Source organism: Indicator indicator, chromosome 18, assembly GCF_027791375.1.
Source record: "Indicator indicator isolate 239-I01 chromosome 18, UM_Iind_1.1, whole genome shotgun sequence".
Taxonomy (NCBI): Eukaryota; Metazoa; Chordata; class Aves; order Piciformes; family Indicatoridae; genus Indicator; species Indicator indicator.
The window spans coordinates 17,216,746-17,233,709 of NC_072027.1; the positions used below are offsets into that span (position 1 = coordinate 17,216,746).

At 44.7% G+C, this 16,964-nt stretch overlaps 1 protein-coding gene across 1 annotated transcript in view; it reads right to left on the reverse strand.

Annotated features, from left to right (window-relative positions):
• Positions 1–16,964, reverse strand: part of RAPGEF6 (Rap guanine nucleotide exchange factor 6) — a 141,129-nt gene that overhangs the window by 39,933 nt on the left and 84,232 nt on the right. The window contains exons 7-8 of the mRNA XM_054389175.1: positions 8,605–8,736; positions 906–1,089 (exon numbers count right to left, since the gene is read on the reverse strand). Of these exons, the coding sequence (XP_054245150.1) occupies positions 906–1,089; positions 8,605–8,736 (316 nt within the window). The remainder of the gene's footprint in view (positions 1–905; positions 1,090–8,604; positions 8,737–16,964) is intronic.

The following is a 16,964-nucleotide window of genomic DNA, read 5'->3' on the forward strand; positions in this document are numbered from 1 at the left end:
TATCAAACCTCAGTCACACTCATGGAGAAGTCACTCCGTGGTGTTACCATCCCCATCAGAGCCCATGGATCTACAGTCCTGGTTGTGTCCTGATTGATTCACAGCAGCAGTCTAGCTAGAGTACAAAACCTCTTCAGCCTCAAACATTTAGAACAATTCAAAATACCTTTCTGGTTCAGGAATTCTAGGCTTGACAGGAGCACAGAATGATTTTTCCAGTGTTTAGATGATAAAGCCAAGCATAGCACAATGCACATCATACTGTTAACACTAATGGCAGCTTCTAGGTAAACCCTGCAGTAAATGATTTTTATCTGAAATGTGCTGCAGGTCCACACCACAGTCATGGTGTGTTCTCTTTGACATTTCTGAACTAATACAGCAGTTTCAGGCAGACAAAATTAGTTTGCTACCTCTTCCCTCCCTTCTATCAACACATCCCATGACTGTCACACTTAACATCTTAAGCATCTCCAAGGCTGTTTTCTAAAGTACTTAGTTTCTCAGAACAAATACTTTCTCAGATAGCAAGAGGAGAAATAATTCAATTACCAGCCTCACCAAAGTGAAGTCATCTCTGGAAGGCATCATTCATAATTATGAGGATGTATATTTAGCATTAACTCATTAAACAGCTTTCAGATGTGCTTCCCTTGCAGATGTTGTATGAGATGGTTTTACAGAGAATCATAGAATGCATTAGGTTGAAAGGGACCTTTGAAGGTCATCCAGTCCAACCCCCCTGCAGTAAGCAGGGACATTCCCAACTAGATAGGTTGCTCAAAGCCCTATCAAGCCTGACCTTGGGAGTCTCCAGGGATGGGGCCTCCACTACCTCCCAGGGCAACGTGTTCCAGGGTTCCACCCTCAAAGTACAGACAACTAGGATTTTTTTTTCTCCTCACCAATATCATCATCAGTTTTATCTGCAGGCTCTTTCTCAAGGCACTCCCGTACAACATCTCGCCCTAGAAGTGGATCTGAAGTTCTGTCAATATCTTCATCCTCTTCCTCTTCTTCATCTTCAGAGTCTACAGGTGCTTCTGGAAGACCTGTTAAATCAACATCTCCCATCTCACTTTCTGTAGCCTGCAAAGAAAACATTCATCAGACAGAGTTCAGTGTCTTCAGCTAAAGATTCATGGCCTTATCTTGGGTAGCTCATACAACACAAGAAATTGTGACCAACAGTTCAAACCAGAACTTCTTACAGGTCCCTCTCTGAAAACACCATCTTATAATGAAATCTACAGCTACAGGATGGTACAAACAGACCATTAGCCATTGGGCCCTCACTACAAGAAAGTTCTCGAGGTGTTGGAGCAGGTTCAGAGAAGGGTAACAGGGCTGTTGAAGGGTCTGGAGTACAGGGCTGGTGAGGAGCAGCTGAGGGTAGTGGGGTTGTTTTGTCTGGAGAGAAGGAGGCTGAGGGGAGACCTTCTGGTTCTCTACAACTCCCTGAAGGGAGACTGTAGCGAGGTGGGGCTTGGTCTCTTCTTCCTAGTATCAGGCAATAGTATGAGAGGAAATGGCCTGAAATTGTCCCAGGGCAGGTTTAGGTTGGAGATTAGGAACAATTTCTTTCCTGCAAGAGTGGCCAAGCATTGGAACAGGCTGCCCAGGGAGGTGGTGGAGTCACCATCCCTGGAGGTGTTCAAGAAACCTGTGGATGTGGCACTTGGGGACATGGTTTAGTGGCCATGGTGGTGTTAGGTCAATGGTTGGATTTGATGATCACCACAGGTGAAATACAGGCAATATTAGCAGTGTGACACAGGAAGAACCAAAGCAGTTTGAGCAGCTAAACTGAAAGGGATCTGAGCTCACCTTTAATGTTAGTATTAGAACACAGATTTTAATCCTGGCATAGAAAGAGTGTGTCAGGTGGAGTATGTTAACTAGGGGTGGGAGGGAATAAGGATGATTATTCTTTCTTTGACTTATGGCATTTACTTCTTGTGAATTCATGTAAACCAAATGGGTTTTTTTCCACAACTCCAGAGTGTGTATTATTAAGAACATAAAAACGTAATTCAATAACACCATTGGCTACCCAATGCCTGTAGACTCATTTCTGCTGTCATCAATAGATGGCAATAGAGACACCACACTGAGCAGTCACACCAGGCAACCAAGAAAGAGAATGCAACACTGGCAACAAAAAGCAAAATCACAGAGGAAATGATTCCTTGTGTAAAGTTTAAATGATGTAATTGCATGAAAATAACTTTACAAATAGATGGAAGCAAAAAAAAAAAAAAAGTTTTACATTTTCAATTGCCACAGTAGATGCTCAAGCACTTTTTAGTTTAAGCCAGCATGCAAATGATTTTTCTGTTCAGATTCAGAAATTTGAACAACAAGATGTGTCACCAAGAAGTGTAAAGCAATTCTATAGAGATCTGATTGTTTTAAATGAACACATTCACAATAACTACTCTCACTTCAAAAGGAATCCTTGAGATTTGACAAAGCCACCGTACAAACCAACACACCAAATACTCTGAGTGTTCAAAAAAACCCCTCCAAAATAAAGGGTGAGGGTCCTGTTCAACCTAACTTCTGATCCATGGGGCATCCATAACTTCTCTGTACTACCTGGTTCCAGCATCTCACCACCCTCCCTGCAAAAAATTTTCTTCCCGCTATCCAGTCTAAGGCAGGTGTCAAGAGGATGATGCCAAACTCTTTTCAGTGGTACCCAGTGACAGGAAAAGGGACACAAACTGGAACCCAGCAGGCTGCCTTTGAAAACATTCTTTGGTGTGAAGGGTGCTGGAGCCCTGGAGCAGGCTGCTCAGAGAGGTTGTGGAGTCTCCTGCTCTGGAGAGATTCCAAACCCACCTGCACATTGTGACCCTGAACAAACTGCTGTGGGTGCCCTGCTTTAGCAGGGGGCTTGGACCGGACGATCCCCATAGGTCCTTTCCAACCCACTCCATGCTGAGATTCCAGAATTCTTTCCACTGTGTGCATTTCCTTCTTACGCCTCAGCTGGACCAGTAGGCCCTTACTCAGCCATGCTGTTCTCCTTCCTTGCTTCATAAAAAGCACCCCTTGTTTTAGGTGATTTAATGCCAGCAGACTGCTCTGCCTGCATCTTCCTACACACTCCATGTTGATCAGCTAATGCAAGCCCCAGCACTTTGACAGCCCAGAAGCATTTCCTTCTTTCACCAGACAGAAAAATACTGGGGTAGATATAACCTTGGACCCTTGAGCTTGTCCTCCTTTCAGTAATTAGCCAGCCAAACTAATCAATCAGGCTTAAATGACTTAACATGTTTCCTTCATAGCAGGATAACAATACATAGAGGGTTAAATCGGTTTTATATTACATCATTTTACTGGCTTATGTAGCTCACATTAACAGTTTTGGAATAAAGCCCAAGTGCAAATTGTGCTTGGAGAGTCTCAGCAGCACATGATCAGTGCAGCCTTTTATTCAAGGACTTTTCTAGCATTTCTTCATCTAAATACCACAATTTATATCCAAATTTTTGGGCAGACAGACTACAGTACTAATTGATAACCTCGAGCTAAGATAACAAAACTCAGGCTATGGGTTCTACAGAAAAATGATTGTATGCCCTAGACAGGAAAATAAACAAGATCTTCTCTTTTCTTGCTAAGTTATAATTTGATCAAGCTATGAAGTAAGAGATGGTCTTCAAACTGAGTTTCAAAGATCACATGCAGATGGTCAACAAAGCATTGGCAGGTCAGGCAGTGCTGGAAGGAACAGGAAGGTCTTTGCTCATAAAGCTGTCTGCAGAAGAAGCTGCTCTTCCCAAGCATGATGTCCCAGCTGTTTCCACTATCAAACATCCAAATCATTTTTAACAGCAACACTTATGAACTTACTAATTTACAAAATGAAACCAGAAGCTGTAACCCTTAAAAATCTTACACAAATAGGGATTTTCAGGATTGGGTCTCTAGGGCAAGGATATCTATTGGGAAAGTAGCAGGAACAGAACCAAAGGGTGTGGGTCATGCAGATCATCTGGAAAGCTCACACCAGATTTCTGGCAAAATATTTGTTTGCTCTTTTAAAATCACACCACTGTCACTCTATAAAGAGCACTGCAAATTTTGCCCATCAGCGTGCTTCAGCTATATTTAAGCTGGAAGAGGGCAGATTCAGACTGGAAGTTAGGAGGAATTTCTTTACAGTGAGGGCAGTGAGTCACTGAAACAGGTTGTCCAGGGAGGTTGTGGATGCCCCCTCCCTGGGGCCAGGCTGGATGGGACCTGGTCTAGTGGAAAGTGTCCCTACCTATGACAGTGGACTTGGAACTAGATGATGTTGAAGGTCCTTCCCACCCCAAACCCGTTTATGAGATTTGCCAGATGCTGATATCCTGCACGCTGGCCTAGGCTTTTAGAAGTCAATGGTGTAAGAACTGGCCAAGTTCTGGTGCTAATGGCAATTACTGCTTTAGAATGTGTGCCAAAAACATACAGACAGAAAAAGAACCTCACACAAAGATTGCCTGTGCCACAGACTCCGTATGGTCACATACTTCAGTGCTCATCACTTCTGATGCCACCTGCTCTTCAAAGCAAGGGGGCTTTTCCCCCCTTTCCTCATGCCAATTCTACCAAGAGAAAAACATGCAAGCCTTTATTTCTTCCTTTTTCTTTTTTTTTTTTGTTTTGTTTTCCCAGAATTGATTAAAAAAATAAAACAACAACTCGGTAATCTACATCCCTGACATAGATTTTATAGATAATCCATTTTAACATCAAAACCCTAACCACAACTGGAATTACTGCTGGGGAATGATGTTGCTGCCCACAACCAGTACTTACTGACAAAGTGATAAATGAAGATTTAAAGAAAAAAAAAAAGGGGGGGGGGGGGGAAGAGAAAGTTTAATGTCAACACTGACAGAACCAAACAGATGAGGAAAAAAATAGACTTAAATTGGTTGGTCATTAGCAGACCAGCAGTGCTGATACAGGGCAGAACTACATCCAGAGATCTCATCTGGATTATCTGTGTTCCCTTGGCTGGACACCTCAAAGCCTGTCCCACTGAAGGGTAAAAAAAAATGTTTTCACTTTTTAATGCCTGTTGAATTACTTTTCCCTAAGGATAGCTATTACAGGTCAAAGCAGTTGTTTGCAGAAGTCATAATCCCTCTTTGGAATTTCTCCATGTGTAACCACAGAGCTTCTCCTATTTCTGTCTGAACACCATAGCTCTGAATCTAATGGTGCTGTAAGAAATGGGCTGAATGAAAAAAAACAAAACGGAGAAGAAAAAAACCAACCAAACAAACCAAAGACAAACAAACCAACCAACCAAAACAAAAGCAACAACAAAAAGCCCTAAAATACTCTTCCAAGCAAAATATTTTACATTTCTGGGGAACCAAAACAATTCTATGATCCTGCTCTGTGATCTTCACCCACAGCTGATCAGATGCTGGATTCTCCACTGTCCTCTTTCAGGATTACTGGCACCATGGCTATGATCATACATTGCTCCAGTATCATCTCTGAGGATCTCTCCTGAGTCTGACAGTGGTGACCTGCCCCAGACATCATCCTGGCCAGCCAGGAAACTGTCAGCTGTGTTCCCTTTGGGATGCAAAACCAGACAGGCTAATGTGACTGAGAAGGAGAATGCTACCTGAAAGGTCCACACTCCTCAAAATTAATAGAAAATCATTTCCACATGAATAAATTATTAATTCCTTAGGGTACAAAAATATCTTTCACCAAGGTTCATTTGCTCCAGTGTATACAAATACACTATTCCATCACTTCTTTTACCTATATCACTCTTGTCTGTTTAGCAATTATGCTCTTTTGGCATTTCAAATGCAAATAACCACATGTGATAAGAGTATTCACTCATGTTTGTTATCAATAATATATTTTAAGTGCTTTTCACTCATGGCAAGCTTTCCAAACTACTCAGGTAGAGGGGCAGGCAGACAGTGGTCAGGAAAACTGCCCATCAGCATCCTGAGACATGAGATGTTAAGATACAATGCACAGATTAGTTCTTGTGACTCTAATTAAATCGATTCTATTGACTTAGAAAACTTTTTAAAAAATAAATTTAAAAACAAGAAAAAGTCAAATTACAAAACATCTGCCAGCACTGCCTCTCAGAAACCAGAGAATTCACAGAGCATCTTGTTGATAGAAAAAAAGGCCTCCAAGTTATGCAAGAGGAGGTTTAGGTTGAATATTTCTTGAAAGTTGGATAGTTTCTTACTTGAAGGAGGCCTACAAGAAAGCTTGGGAGGGCCTTTATTGATAGGAAGAGGGGGAATGGCTTTGAGCTGGAAGAAGGGAGATTTAGACTGGACGTTAGGAAGAAATTCTTCACAGTGAAGGTTGTAAGACATTGGAACTAGTTGCCTGGGAAGGTCATGGATGTCCCCTTCCTGGAGGTGTTCAAGGCAGGTTGGATGGGGCCTTGAGCAACCTGGTCTTGCTCAGATGTCCCTGCCCATGGCAGGGGGGGTTGGAGCTAGATGGTCTTTAAGGTCCCTTCCAATCCAAACCGTTCTATGATTAGAAACAATTTCTCCCCCAGAAAGGTTGTCAAGCCCTGGACCAGACTGCCCAACGAGTCCCCAGCCTTGGAGAGGTTTCATAGCTGTGTAGATGTGGTGCTGAGGGACATGGTTTATCAGTGACCTGGCAGTGCTGGGTTAACAGTTGGAGTATATGATCTTAAAGGTCTTTTCCAACCAAAATAATTCTGTGACTTTGAAAAGACTCTCTCAGGGAATACATGCTACTCCTGACCTAGCTGGCAGCAAGCAAATCTGAAGAAGCAGGAAGATAACAGATTAAATAGGACAAAAAATGCATAGAGACACTTCACGGTCTGAAAGGATTTTTGCTTTTAAAGCCTTATTTCTAAAGTTACTTGGCTATAAATAGCTACAGCACTAATTTGTTTCTAGTGTGGAAAATAGTACCCAGACAGTATCCAAGGAAAGGGAACAGGAGTCTAAAAAGGAGTTACCCCTATATCATAGAACAGTTTGGGTTGGAAGGGACCTCGAAGATCATCCAGTTCCAACTCCCTGCCATGGGCAGGGATACCTCCCACCAGCCCAGGTTGCTCAAGGCTTCATCCAACCCGGCCTTGCACACTGCCAGAGAGAGGGCAGCCACAACCTCCCTGGGCAACCTGTTCCAATGTCTCTCCACCTTCACTGTAAAGAATTTCTTCCTAACACCCAGTCTAAATCTGTCCTCCTCAAGCTTCCATCCATTCCTTCTTGCCCTATCACCACAAGCCCTTGCCAAAAGTCTCTCCACAGCTCTCCCATAGCCCCATTCAGATACTGGAAGGCTGCTCTAAGGTCTGCCTGGAGCCTTCTCTTCTCCAAGTTGAACATCCCTAGCTTTCTAACAGCCTGTCCTCACAGGGGAGGTGCTCCAGCCCTCTGATCATCTTCCTGTCTCCTCTGAATCTGCCCCAGTAGTTCCATATCCTTCTTATGCTGGGGACACGAGAATGCTAGACCACGTTCAACACTTGTTCTATACTCAGTCTCCCAGTCTGATTTCAACTTGACAGCGGACAAGCTGTGAAATTACTGATCCACACAAACCCTGGATGAGCACCCTCACCAACCAGAATGACAACATCCCACCTCTACAATTTGCTATGAGACAGGTAACTTATTAATTGTATTACCAGTAAACAAATGAAAGCTATCTCTGGATATCAGACAAGTTCTATTCTCTGCAAGCAGCACTAGAATTTCCACAGTCAATTAGGGCAGGGAGTGAGGTTATTACCGTGCTTTTGTTTGCAGAACAGAACATCTGTTATGAACAATAAATACAAATAATCAAGGACGGGATTTGAAACACAAGAATGATTCATGAAATTTGTTTTAAAAAGAAGGAAAATGATCCCATAAATCATCAAATGTGACTCTTATGAGCCACGACACGCTTCTTGGTGTATAAAGACATGGAAAGCAACAAAAAGAGCTTTCTGTGTGGCTGTGGCAAGTCACATGAGATCACAGGGACATGAAGAAGATCAAGATTTCCCTTGGATAAAGGGCTACTGGTTTTGTTTATAGAATCATAGGGGTTGGAAGGGACCTCTGGAAATCATCCAGTCCAATCCCCCTGCTAAAGCAGGGGCATTCACAGCAGCTTGCCCAGGATCACAATGGCCAGGGGGGTTTGGAATTTCTCAGGAGAATTTCTCCCTGGGCAGCCTGTTCCAGGACTCTACCACCTTCACACCAAAGAAGTTTCTCCTCCTGTTCAGATGGAACCTCCTGGGTTCCACTTTGTACCCACTGCTCCTTGTCCTGTCACTGGGCATCACTGACAAGACTCTGGCCCCAGCCTCTTGTCCCCAACCCTTTAGCTCTTGCTGAGCTTTGATCAGATCCCCACTGGGGCTGCTCCTCCCCAGGCTCAACAGCCCCAGGGCTCTCAGCCTTTCCTCCTCACAGAGATGCTCCAGGCATCCTCATGGCCCTTTGTTGGACTCTCTCCAGTATTCTCCTTCTGAATACTGGTCTCTTCTGAACCAGGGAACCCAGAACTGGATACAGTATGAAAGAAGGAAGGAGAAATAAGGACCAAATGCGGTTTTACCTGGTAAATATCAGAGAGGCTGCTGCTCCCAGAATCACTGGCAATGCTACATCCTGACTGGCTGGAGGGGACGTGAGTCACCTGAGGATGGGGATTGTCCGTAAGATGCATCTTGGTAAGGTCAGCTGGAAGCTGGAAATAAAATGGGATTTGGGGATAAGGAAGAAAAAGAAAGGAAAACACGATGTGTAAGTCTGATCTGGAGACAAAGTCATTCACAAAACATTTGTTAAACAGTTGAACAGCAATCTGTAGCTTGATGGACATTTTGAGGAAAAGCTGATTCAGACCAAGGTTGCCCCAGTCACCTTCAGATTTTATACAGAAAACGATGCATGAAAGCCAGGTCTGACCTTCAGGGCAGCTAATGGATCCACACCAACAGGATTAAGAGCACCTAAAACGACAAACTGATGATGCTGGCCTGCAGCCTTAAACATCATCTCATGATGCAATCCCATGTGAAGCAAGATTCTTGTTTATAAATTCATGTCTTAGTTCAAGAATAGCCTTTAGAAAACATTAATCTAAGACAAGAAGTAAGGTTTGGACTACAAAATGCTTTGAGTTTCCCTTAGGATAATGAGTACATAGAAAGAATGTTGTGCGGTTTTGGTCCAAGCAGGTACAACTTCTGTTTTAGTAATCTGTCTGGAAATGAACACACATATGTAGATATACAAATCTTAGTGCAGGATTAGAGCCCACAAACATGTTCTTCATACTCAAAAAAAAGTCAGCAGCAGGCTTTTGAAGAATCAGAGACACATAGAATACTAGAAGAGAAGCATCCAGCTCTGCAGTCCTCATTTCTAAATGATAACATGAGGAGAAAGTTTTTACAAGGGTTGGTATTGCTAAGAAGAGAGGCAACAGCTTTGAGCTGGAAGAGGGGAGATTTAGACTGGAGATTAGGAAGAAATTCTTTACAGTGAGGGTGGTGAGATACTGCCCAAGCAGGTTGTGGATGCCTCCTCCCTGGAGGTGTTCAAAGCCAGGTTGGATGAGGCCTTGTGCAACCTGGGCTAGTGGAAGGTGTCTCTGCCAATGGCAGGGGGGTTAAGAACTAGATGATCTTTAAGGCCCTTTCCATCCCAAACCATTCTATGAATCTGAGATTTTGATTATCAAAATTATTATGGGGGATGTGGTGTCACCTGTAATTCTCAGTGACATTCTCTTTGCCAATTGCTAGTCAAGCCTGACCACCCTCTTGTAAAATAACTCTTGGAATTTGAAGACTACAGAACTATTTTCCACCATCCTAACCTTTACATTTTTTTATCTTTGTCTATCATTTTACTCACAAAGTATAAAACATCCAACCCATAAATTAATCTCTGTGTTCACGTGGATCTGGAGAAGGACAAAGTGTGAAAAGTGAGAGACTGCTAAACTTTCATAAAGTCCCATAAAAATAAAACATGGAAGGAGGAGGTATAAAATAGCAAACTTGATCCAGTCACAAGAGAACACAACACTCTGAAGCCTATGTTTAGCCACCAGGTTAAAAAGAAAAAGAAAAGAAGAAAAAAAAGAAAATTCTATTTTCAGGGTTTAAGAACAGAAAAAAAAAAAAAAAAGGTCAAAGCACTCAGCTGACAGAATTGAATCCTGTGGCCCAAAGGTACAGTGGCTATGTGTCAGCACACGGGGTAAGAGCTGACACATACCGAGATCATAGAACAGCTTTGGTTGGAAGAGACCTTCAAGATCACCCAGTCCAACCTTTGGCCCAGCACTGCAAGGTCACCACTAAACCAGGTCCCTAAGCACCACAACCCCACACTGCTTAAACACCTCCAGGGATGGTGACTCCATCACTGCCCTGGGCAGACCCTTCCAATGTTTGGCAGCCCTTTCAGATGCAGCCTCTTAAACTTAACAATGGCAAAAAAAAAAACGTAGAGAAGGGAAGCAGCAAAGTTGAGAATTAATTCTGCTCTGCAGCCCTAGCTGGTTACAGTTAAAATCCCAATAAACTGGTGCACAGGGCATGTTTTTGTGCCATGCTCAGAAATCACTATCCATCCACTAATGGACACCAGGCAGAAAGTGCTACATTAGCTTCCCTCTCGCCCGCAGCGCTTTGGACATCAGTTAAGCCACTGCTACTTTGCTGCCCCTGGTGCTGATGGAGGTTGTCTGCCTGCTTCTCCCCATCTGCCTCCTCCATTCCAGCACCAAGCAGTGGCTGGAGCAGGCTGTGCTGCAGGGTGACACTGCTCCTCTGCTCCTGGAGCTCCAGACATCAGGCAGCTCCTCTGCAAGCACACTGCAGTGCTAACATCCAAGAGGAGAGAGAGGCACATCCCGGCAAGGTCAGCGTAGCGTTTGCCAGGAGGACAGCATCCAGCATGACCCAGCACTTGCTAATTACTATGCAGGGCTGCTGGCAGCCCCTGACACGCTGGAGATAGGTGGAACTGCAAAACCAGGAGTTTTAGTCAATTAGGGAACAAACCAAACCATACAGATTCATTACCCCAACCTAACCAGAACATGGGTTTGCTGCAAGCCCCTCAGCCTGTCTGCATTTTTATAACCTTCCTGTTCCAACCAACCAGCTCCATGTTCAGCTGCAGTCAGATTTCTTCCCATCCTTGAGGAAGTTCCATGCTGGCTGTGATAATACAGACACAGGGAATTCACAAAGTGATTAAGAAAAGAGAATGGAGAATATTTCTGATGAGGAGAGACTAAGCCCTGGTGCTGTTCAGCCTGGAGAAGAATAGCCTCAAAAGGGATCTTCTCAATGCTCACCAGCATCAAGAGGATGGAACCAGACTCTTCTCAATGGTGCCCAGTGACAGGACAAGGTACAAACTAGTACCATCTGAACAGGAGGAGAAAATTCTTTGCTGGGAGGTACCAGAGCCCTGGAGCAGGCTGCCCAGAGAGGTGGTGAAATCTCTTTCTCTGGAGAGATTCCAAACCCCCTGGCCATTGTGATCCTGGGCAATCTGCTGTGAATGACTGTGCTGTAGCAAGCAGTTTGGGCTGGATGATCTCCAGAGACCCCTTCCAATCCTCACCATGCTGAGATTCTGGGATTCTTTCTATCTGTGAGCAAGTCCTGCACTGACTGTGATAACACAGACACAAGGAAATTTCATCTAAGCTCACCGTTATCCATATTCACAATGATTTGCAAACTTTCAAAAATCTCCAGGAAAGAACTGAGAAGGACAAAAAAGCAGAACTGACTTTGAGGGAATTACCAGGAGAGCAAGGGCAGATGCTTGCTCTCCACCAAAATGTGGTGCTCTTGAAGCCTGTTCTGGTGCAAAGACACACAGATACACACTGCCACGGTTTTTATTCACTAATTTAGTTTAGAGTTTGAGGTTCTTGTGATAAAGACCATTCCCTATACCTAGGCTGAGAAGTTCTGCCGGAACAAGTCAAGATAAAATACGCTGTCCTCTGTGAGCCATTTTCCCAACCACACAATGAAGCCCAACTCAGAATACCACCAGCCTTCCCAAAGGAGTATTTCCTATCACCTCATTAATCATTTACCAGTGAGCTTCATCCCCCTGCCAGCATTCCCATTCATTTCCATCACCTCTAAAGCACATGGGCATGTCCCATGCTCCTGGTGGACTCTGCAATCTGTTCTTGTAAAAGACATTTAATGCAGGTTAGATGCAAGGAAACCCTGCAATATGTCTTTAAATTTGAGAGAGAGATAAGGTTTATTTGAGACAAGTGACCTTTAAAGTGCTGCTTGCCACTTGACTCAATCTCCCAAAATAAATCACAGCTTCTGTCTTATGGATGTCGTTTTTATGACCCAAACTGATTGTTCTTTCTTTCAGAGCTCACTAAGCAGCAATCCATGGACAAGGTGTTTCTCTAACAACAAGACAGCAAACATGGGAAGGACTTGCTGGATGTGGAGGTGAAGTTGTTTGAAGTGCTCTAACATTGCCTTCACTATCAGTCAGTAATGGTCCCCATTTATGAAATCTATTGTGGGAAAAATTTAGGAACTGTGGCTTCAGTCACAGGAGTATCTTGAAAAACTGAAGGACCTGGGAGTGCTGATGGACAACAAGTTCAACGGGAGCCAGCAATGTGCCTTTGTGGACAAGAAGGCAAATGGTCTGCTGAGGTGTATTCAGAAGGCTGTGAGCAGCAGGTTGAGAGGGGTGTTCTCTTCTCTGTCCCTCTACATCATCTGAGTGAGGCCACATGTGAAGTACGAGGTCCAGTTCTGGGCTTCCCAATTCAAGAGAGACAGGGAAATACTGGAGAGAGTCTGACAGAGAGCCACAAGGATGCCTGGAACATCTCTGTGAGGAGGAAAGGTTGAGTCCTGGGGCTGTTGAGGCTGGAAAAGCAGCCTGAGAAAGGCAATCTGATCAATGCTCAGCAAGAGCTAAAGGGGGCAAGAGGATGGGGCCAGACTCTTGTCAGTGGCGCCCAGTGACAGGACAAGGGGCAATGGGCACAAAATGGAACCCAAGATCAGGCTGCCCAGAGAGGTTACGGAGGTTCCCTCTCTGCAGAGATTCCAAACCCACCTGGAGCTGCTGTGGGTGTCCTGCTTTAGCAGGGTGCTTGGACTAGATGATCTCCAGAGATCCCTTCCTACCCCCACCATGCTGGGATTCTGGGATTGTCTTCTGGCTAGCTGTGTGACCCAGCAGTTGCAGCCAAAAAAACCTTGAACATCCATGAACTTCTGCTAAGCACTCCCCACAGCAGTAGCTCACTTTCTTGCCACTTCAAACTGGAACAATTCCATTCTCTCACAAAAGGGGATAATCTGCAATTCCAACATGACACACTGGCACAGCCAGGCCCTACCTCAGTGCCAGCACATCCTTGTGACTGACCTTTCCCAACAAAGGGATATTTAGCACCAAACCCACTCCAGAATGCTATGCTGTGGTTCAGAACTAGATGTGAAAGAAAGCCCAGGAAAGAAAAGTTATGGTCTGCACAGCCACCTACTGCTCTGCCCTCTACCTAGTCAGAAGACACAGTTGGTGATTACACAAAAAACTGCATCAAGAAGGGAATTTTTAAAGATATTCGAAACTGCAATAGGAAAAAAGGAAAGAAAAATCACTGCATCCTCCAGAAACTCATCTTAAAGACAGAATCACTCTGTCTTGTCACACAACCCCTCAAGTGACAGCAGCCTGGACTGTCTTTTGTTGAGGGTCTGTGAGACTTCCGAAGGTGGTCCCACTTGCTGGGATGCAGCTGGGGCTGGCTCATCATGTGAGGACAGAGGACATGAGAACATAAAAGCCATTTCTGAGTAACAGTTAATAAAAATAATATCCACAGAATCCTGAACTCTAGCCACAAGCACCCTAAAAACACCCAGCAAGTCAAGACTCCACATGGTCCCCTAGGAACTTGGGTTCTGCCATGGTTTCATGAGTGCAGACACCCAGTGCTGAAGCAAGGGGAGCAGCATTCCTGCTGCTAAACCAAAGACACCCCCAAACCTCAAAAAAACCCAACAAAACCAGAGAAATCCCCAAAATTTCTACAAGCCCCAAGCATATATCATTCCTCCTACTGCTCAATACAGTGCAGAACCTCTCACATTATCCAAACATGAAGAGCTTTTTGTTCTATCTGGACAGAAAGAACACTCATGACTTTCACATGTTGCAGAAGATAAATTGCATCAAGAAGCTGATTTATTGGTTTGAGTGGAGAGACAGAGCTGGAATGACTGAGTTGGGAGCAGCCCTGCTGCTCCTAATGGCTGAATGGAGCTGATGGACATAAAACCTCAGCAACAGGACACTGTGAAAGCAATTAAGTGTGGGAGAGACGAATCTCTGTTCTTATCTGTCCTTGGGCATCCTTGGAAAAAAGGATGGTCCTTGGGAAGAATGTGGAAAAACCAGTGGATGTCAGGGATAATAGATGACATGCAGGGAGGTGAAGAATCAGAATGAAAACTGAGAAACCAGAAGAGCACAGAGATCCTACAGCATCCAGCCCTGCCCAAAGGTATCCCAGGGAAAACTGCTCCAACAGTGCTCTGTGTGACACCAAGGGGCACGTATGGGACCACGCTGGTCTGAACCAGCACAGACACTCTTTGGTTAGCTAAAATTACCAGATCAAAATAGATAAAGAGAAAAGAACCACCAAAGAATTGCTGAAACCAAGCAATACAGCAAAAAGCCTGCAAACTTCAGTCATGAGCAATTTAACCTCCAAAAGCCAATAAATGTGTCAAATACAGGAAAAATTGTATATCCAATATTCTAAAATTATTGACTTACTAATTAACGATGCAAAACATGCAATGAACATTAACAGATTCTTTTATTGACTGTAAACAGCCTGAATGAGAAGAATTCTGGAACAGTATGTGGCAAACTGGCAGCAATAACTCAGGATTACACCTGAAAGCGACAGGGCTGGTGGGGTAAACCACTCCATCTCTACACTTTTCAACAAGGTCCCTGCAAAGAGCATTTGATTTGAGGACTGTTTTCCTTTTAATGGGCAATCAGAACATAGAATTATGGAATTACTTGGGCTGAAAAGGACCTTCACAGGTCCAACCCTGCCTGCAGTCAGCAGGGACATGTGCAACGAGAGCAGGTTGCTCAGAGTCCCAAACAACCTGACCCAGAATGGTTCCAGGGATGCAGCATCTCCCACCTCTCTGGGATAGGGTCTCACCACCCTCACTGGAAAAAAAAAATGTTTTCCTTCCCTCCAGTCTCTCTTTCAGTTTTAAGCCATCACCCTTTGTCCTGTCAGAACAGGCCTTGCTAAGGTCTGTCTCCAGCTTTCTAATCAGCCCCTTGAAGTCCTGAAAGGTGACCAGAAGGTCTCCCAGAAGCTCCTCCTGGTTAACAACCCCAACTCTCTCAGCCTATCCTCACAGCAGAGGAGCTCCACCTCCAAACATGTTGGGTTAATACAGAACTGCCAACTTTCTAACACTAGTTAGGACACAAGGGCAGAGCAATGATGTGCTGCTTTCTCCCAGAGACTGCTGAGGTTACCAACTGTTCCCTAGCAAGAACTGCAGGAAGTTTACCAAAGATGAGTGTAAGGTCCTGGCCCCGGGAGAGAAGACCCAGAGAGCACAGTATAGGCTGGGATCTGTGTAACTGAGGAGCAGCCTTGCTGAGGAGTCCTGGTGGACAATAAACCGAATGTGTGAGTGTGCTGCTGCAGCAAGGAAGGCAGATCAGATCTTGGGTTGCATCTGCAAGGACTTTACCAGCAGAGATAGAGCCATGATCATCCAACTCGGAGCTGGTCAGGCCATATCTTGAGTACTATGACCAATTCTGTGGTCCTTACAGTTCACAAAGTGGACAGCTTGAAGATGGTCCAAAGGAGGGCCACAAAGATGTTCAATGGGCTGAAGAACCTACTCCATGAGGAAAAACTGCAGGACTTCTGGAACAGGTTGTCCATGCATGTAGTTGAGGCCCCATCCCTGGAGACATTCAAGATCAGACTTGCTGTGACCCTGGGCAGCCTGATCTAGCTGGAGGTGTCCCTGCTGCCTACAGCACAAGATGACCTTTGGGTGTCCCTTCCAACGCAGTGCCGTGTGTGACTCTGTGCCTGGGGTGCACCTCACAAGCTAACAGAGCCTTCCACAGGCCCAAGCAGAGTGAGTCTGCAGTGACATCTCCACCCTGCGTAGGCAGCGTTTACTCTCAGCAGTGAGGTCACACAGGACACCGGGGAATTCAATTAGAAGCTCATTTTAGTACAACAGAGTTTTGAGATTGCACATGCCCTGGACAACAGAGCACGTTAGGTGATCTCTGACGAGATGACTGCCTGAGGGTCACTTTCCTTTACGTGCTCCCCAGAACGCTTAGCATAGAATCACAGAATCAGTATGGCTGGAAAAGACTTCAAAGATCATTGGCTCCAGCCATAAACCCAACACTACTATGGCCATTAAGCCATGTCCCAAAGTGTCATATCTACACATTTTTTGAACCCTTCCAGGGATGCAGACTCCCTGGGCAGCCTGTTCCAATGCCTGAGCACTCCTGAAGGAAAGAAATTTTTCCTGATGTCTCTCCTCTGGTGTAACTTGAGGCTGTGTCCTCTTGTTACTTAGGAGATCAATACTCATCTCACTCCAACCTCCATTCAGGAGCTGCAAAAAGCAAGGAGGTCTCCCCTTCAACCTCCTCTTCTCCAGACTCAACAACCCCAGCTCCCCCAGCTGCTCCTGAGGGACTTGCTAAAAATTAAGGCTATAGAAAAGTCACTGCAGAGTTTAGAGAAAGACAAGCACAGAAGTCATCAGGGAAGCTATGTCATAGGAGGGCTACACTGAGGCTTTTGTCTTTCTATTCCCCATTTTCTCCAGGGAAAGGAACCAAAAGAACCTC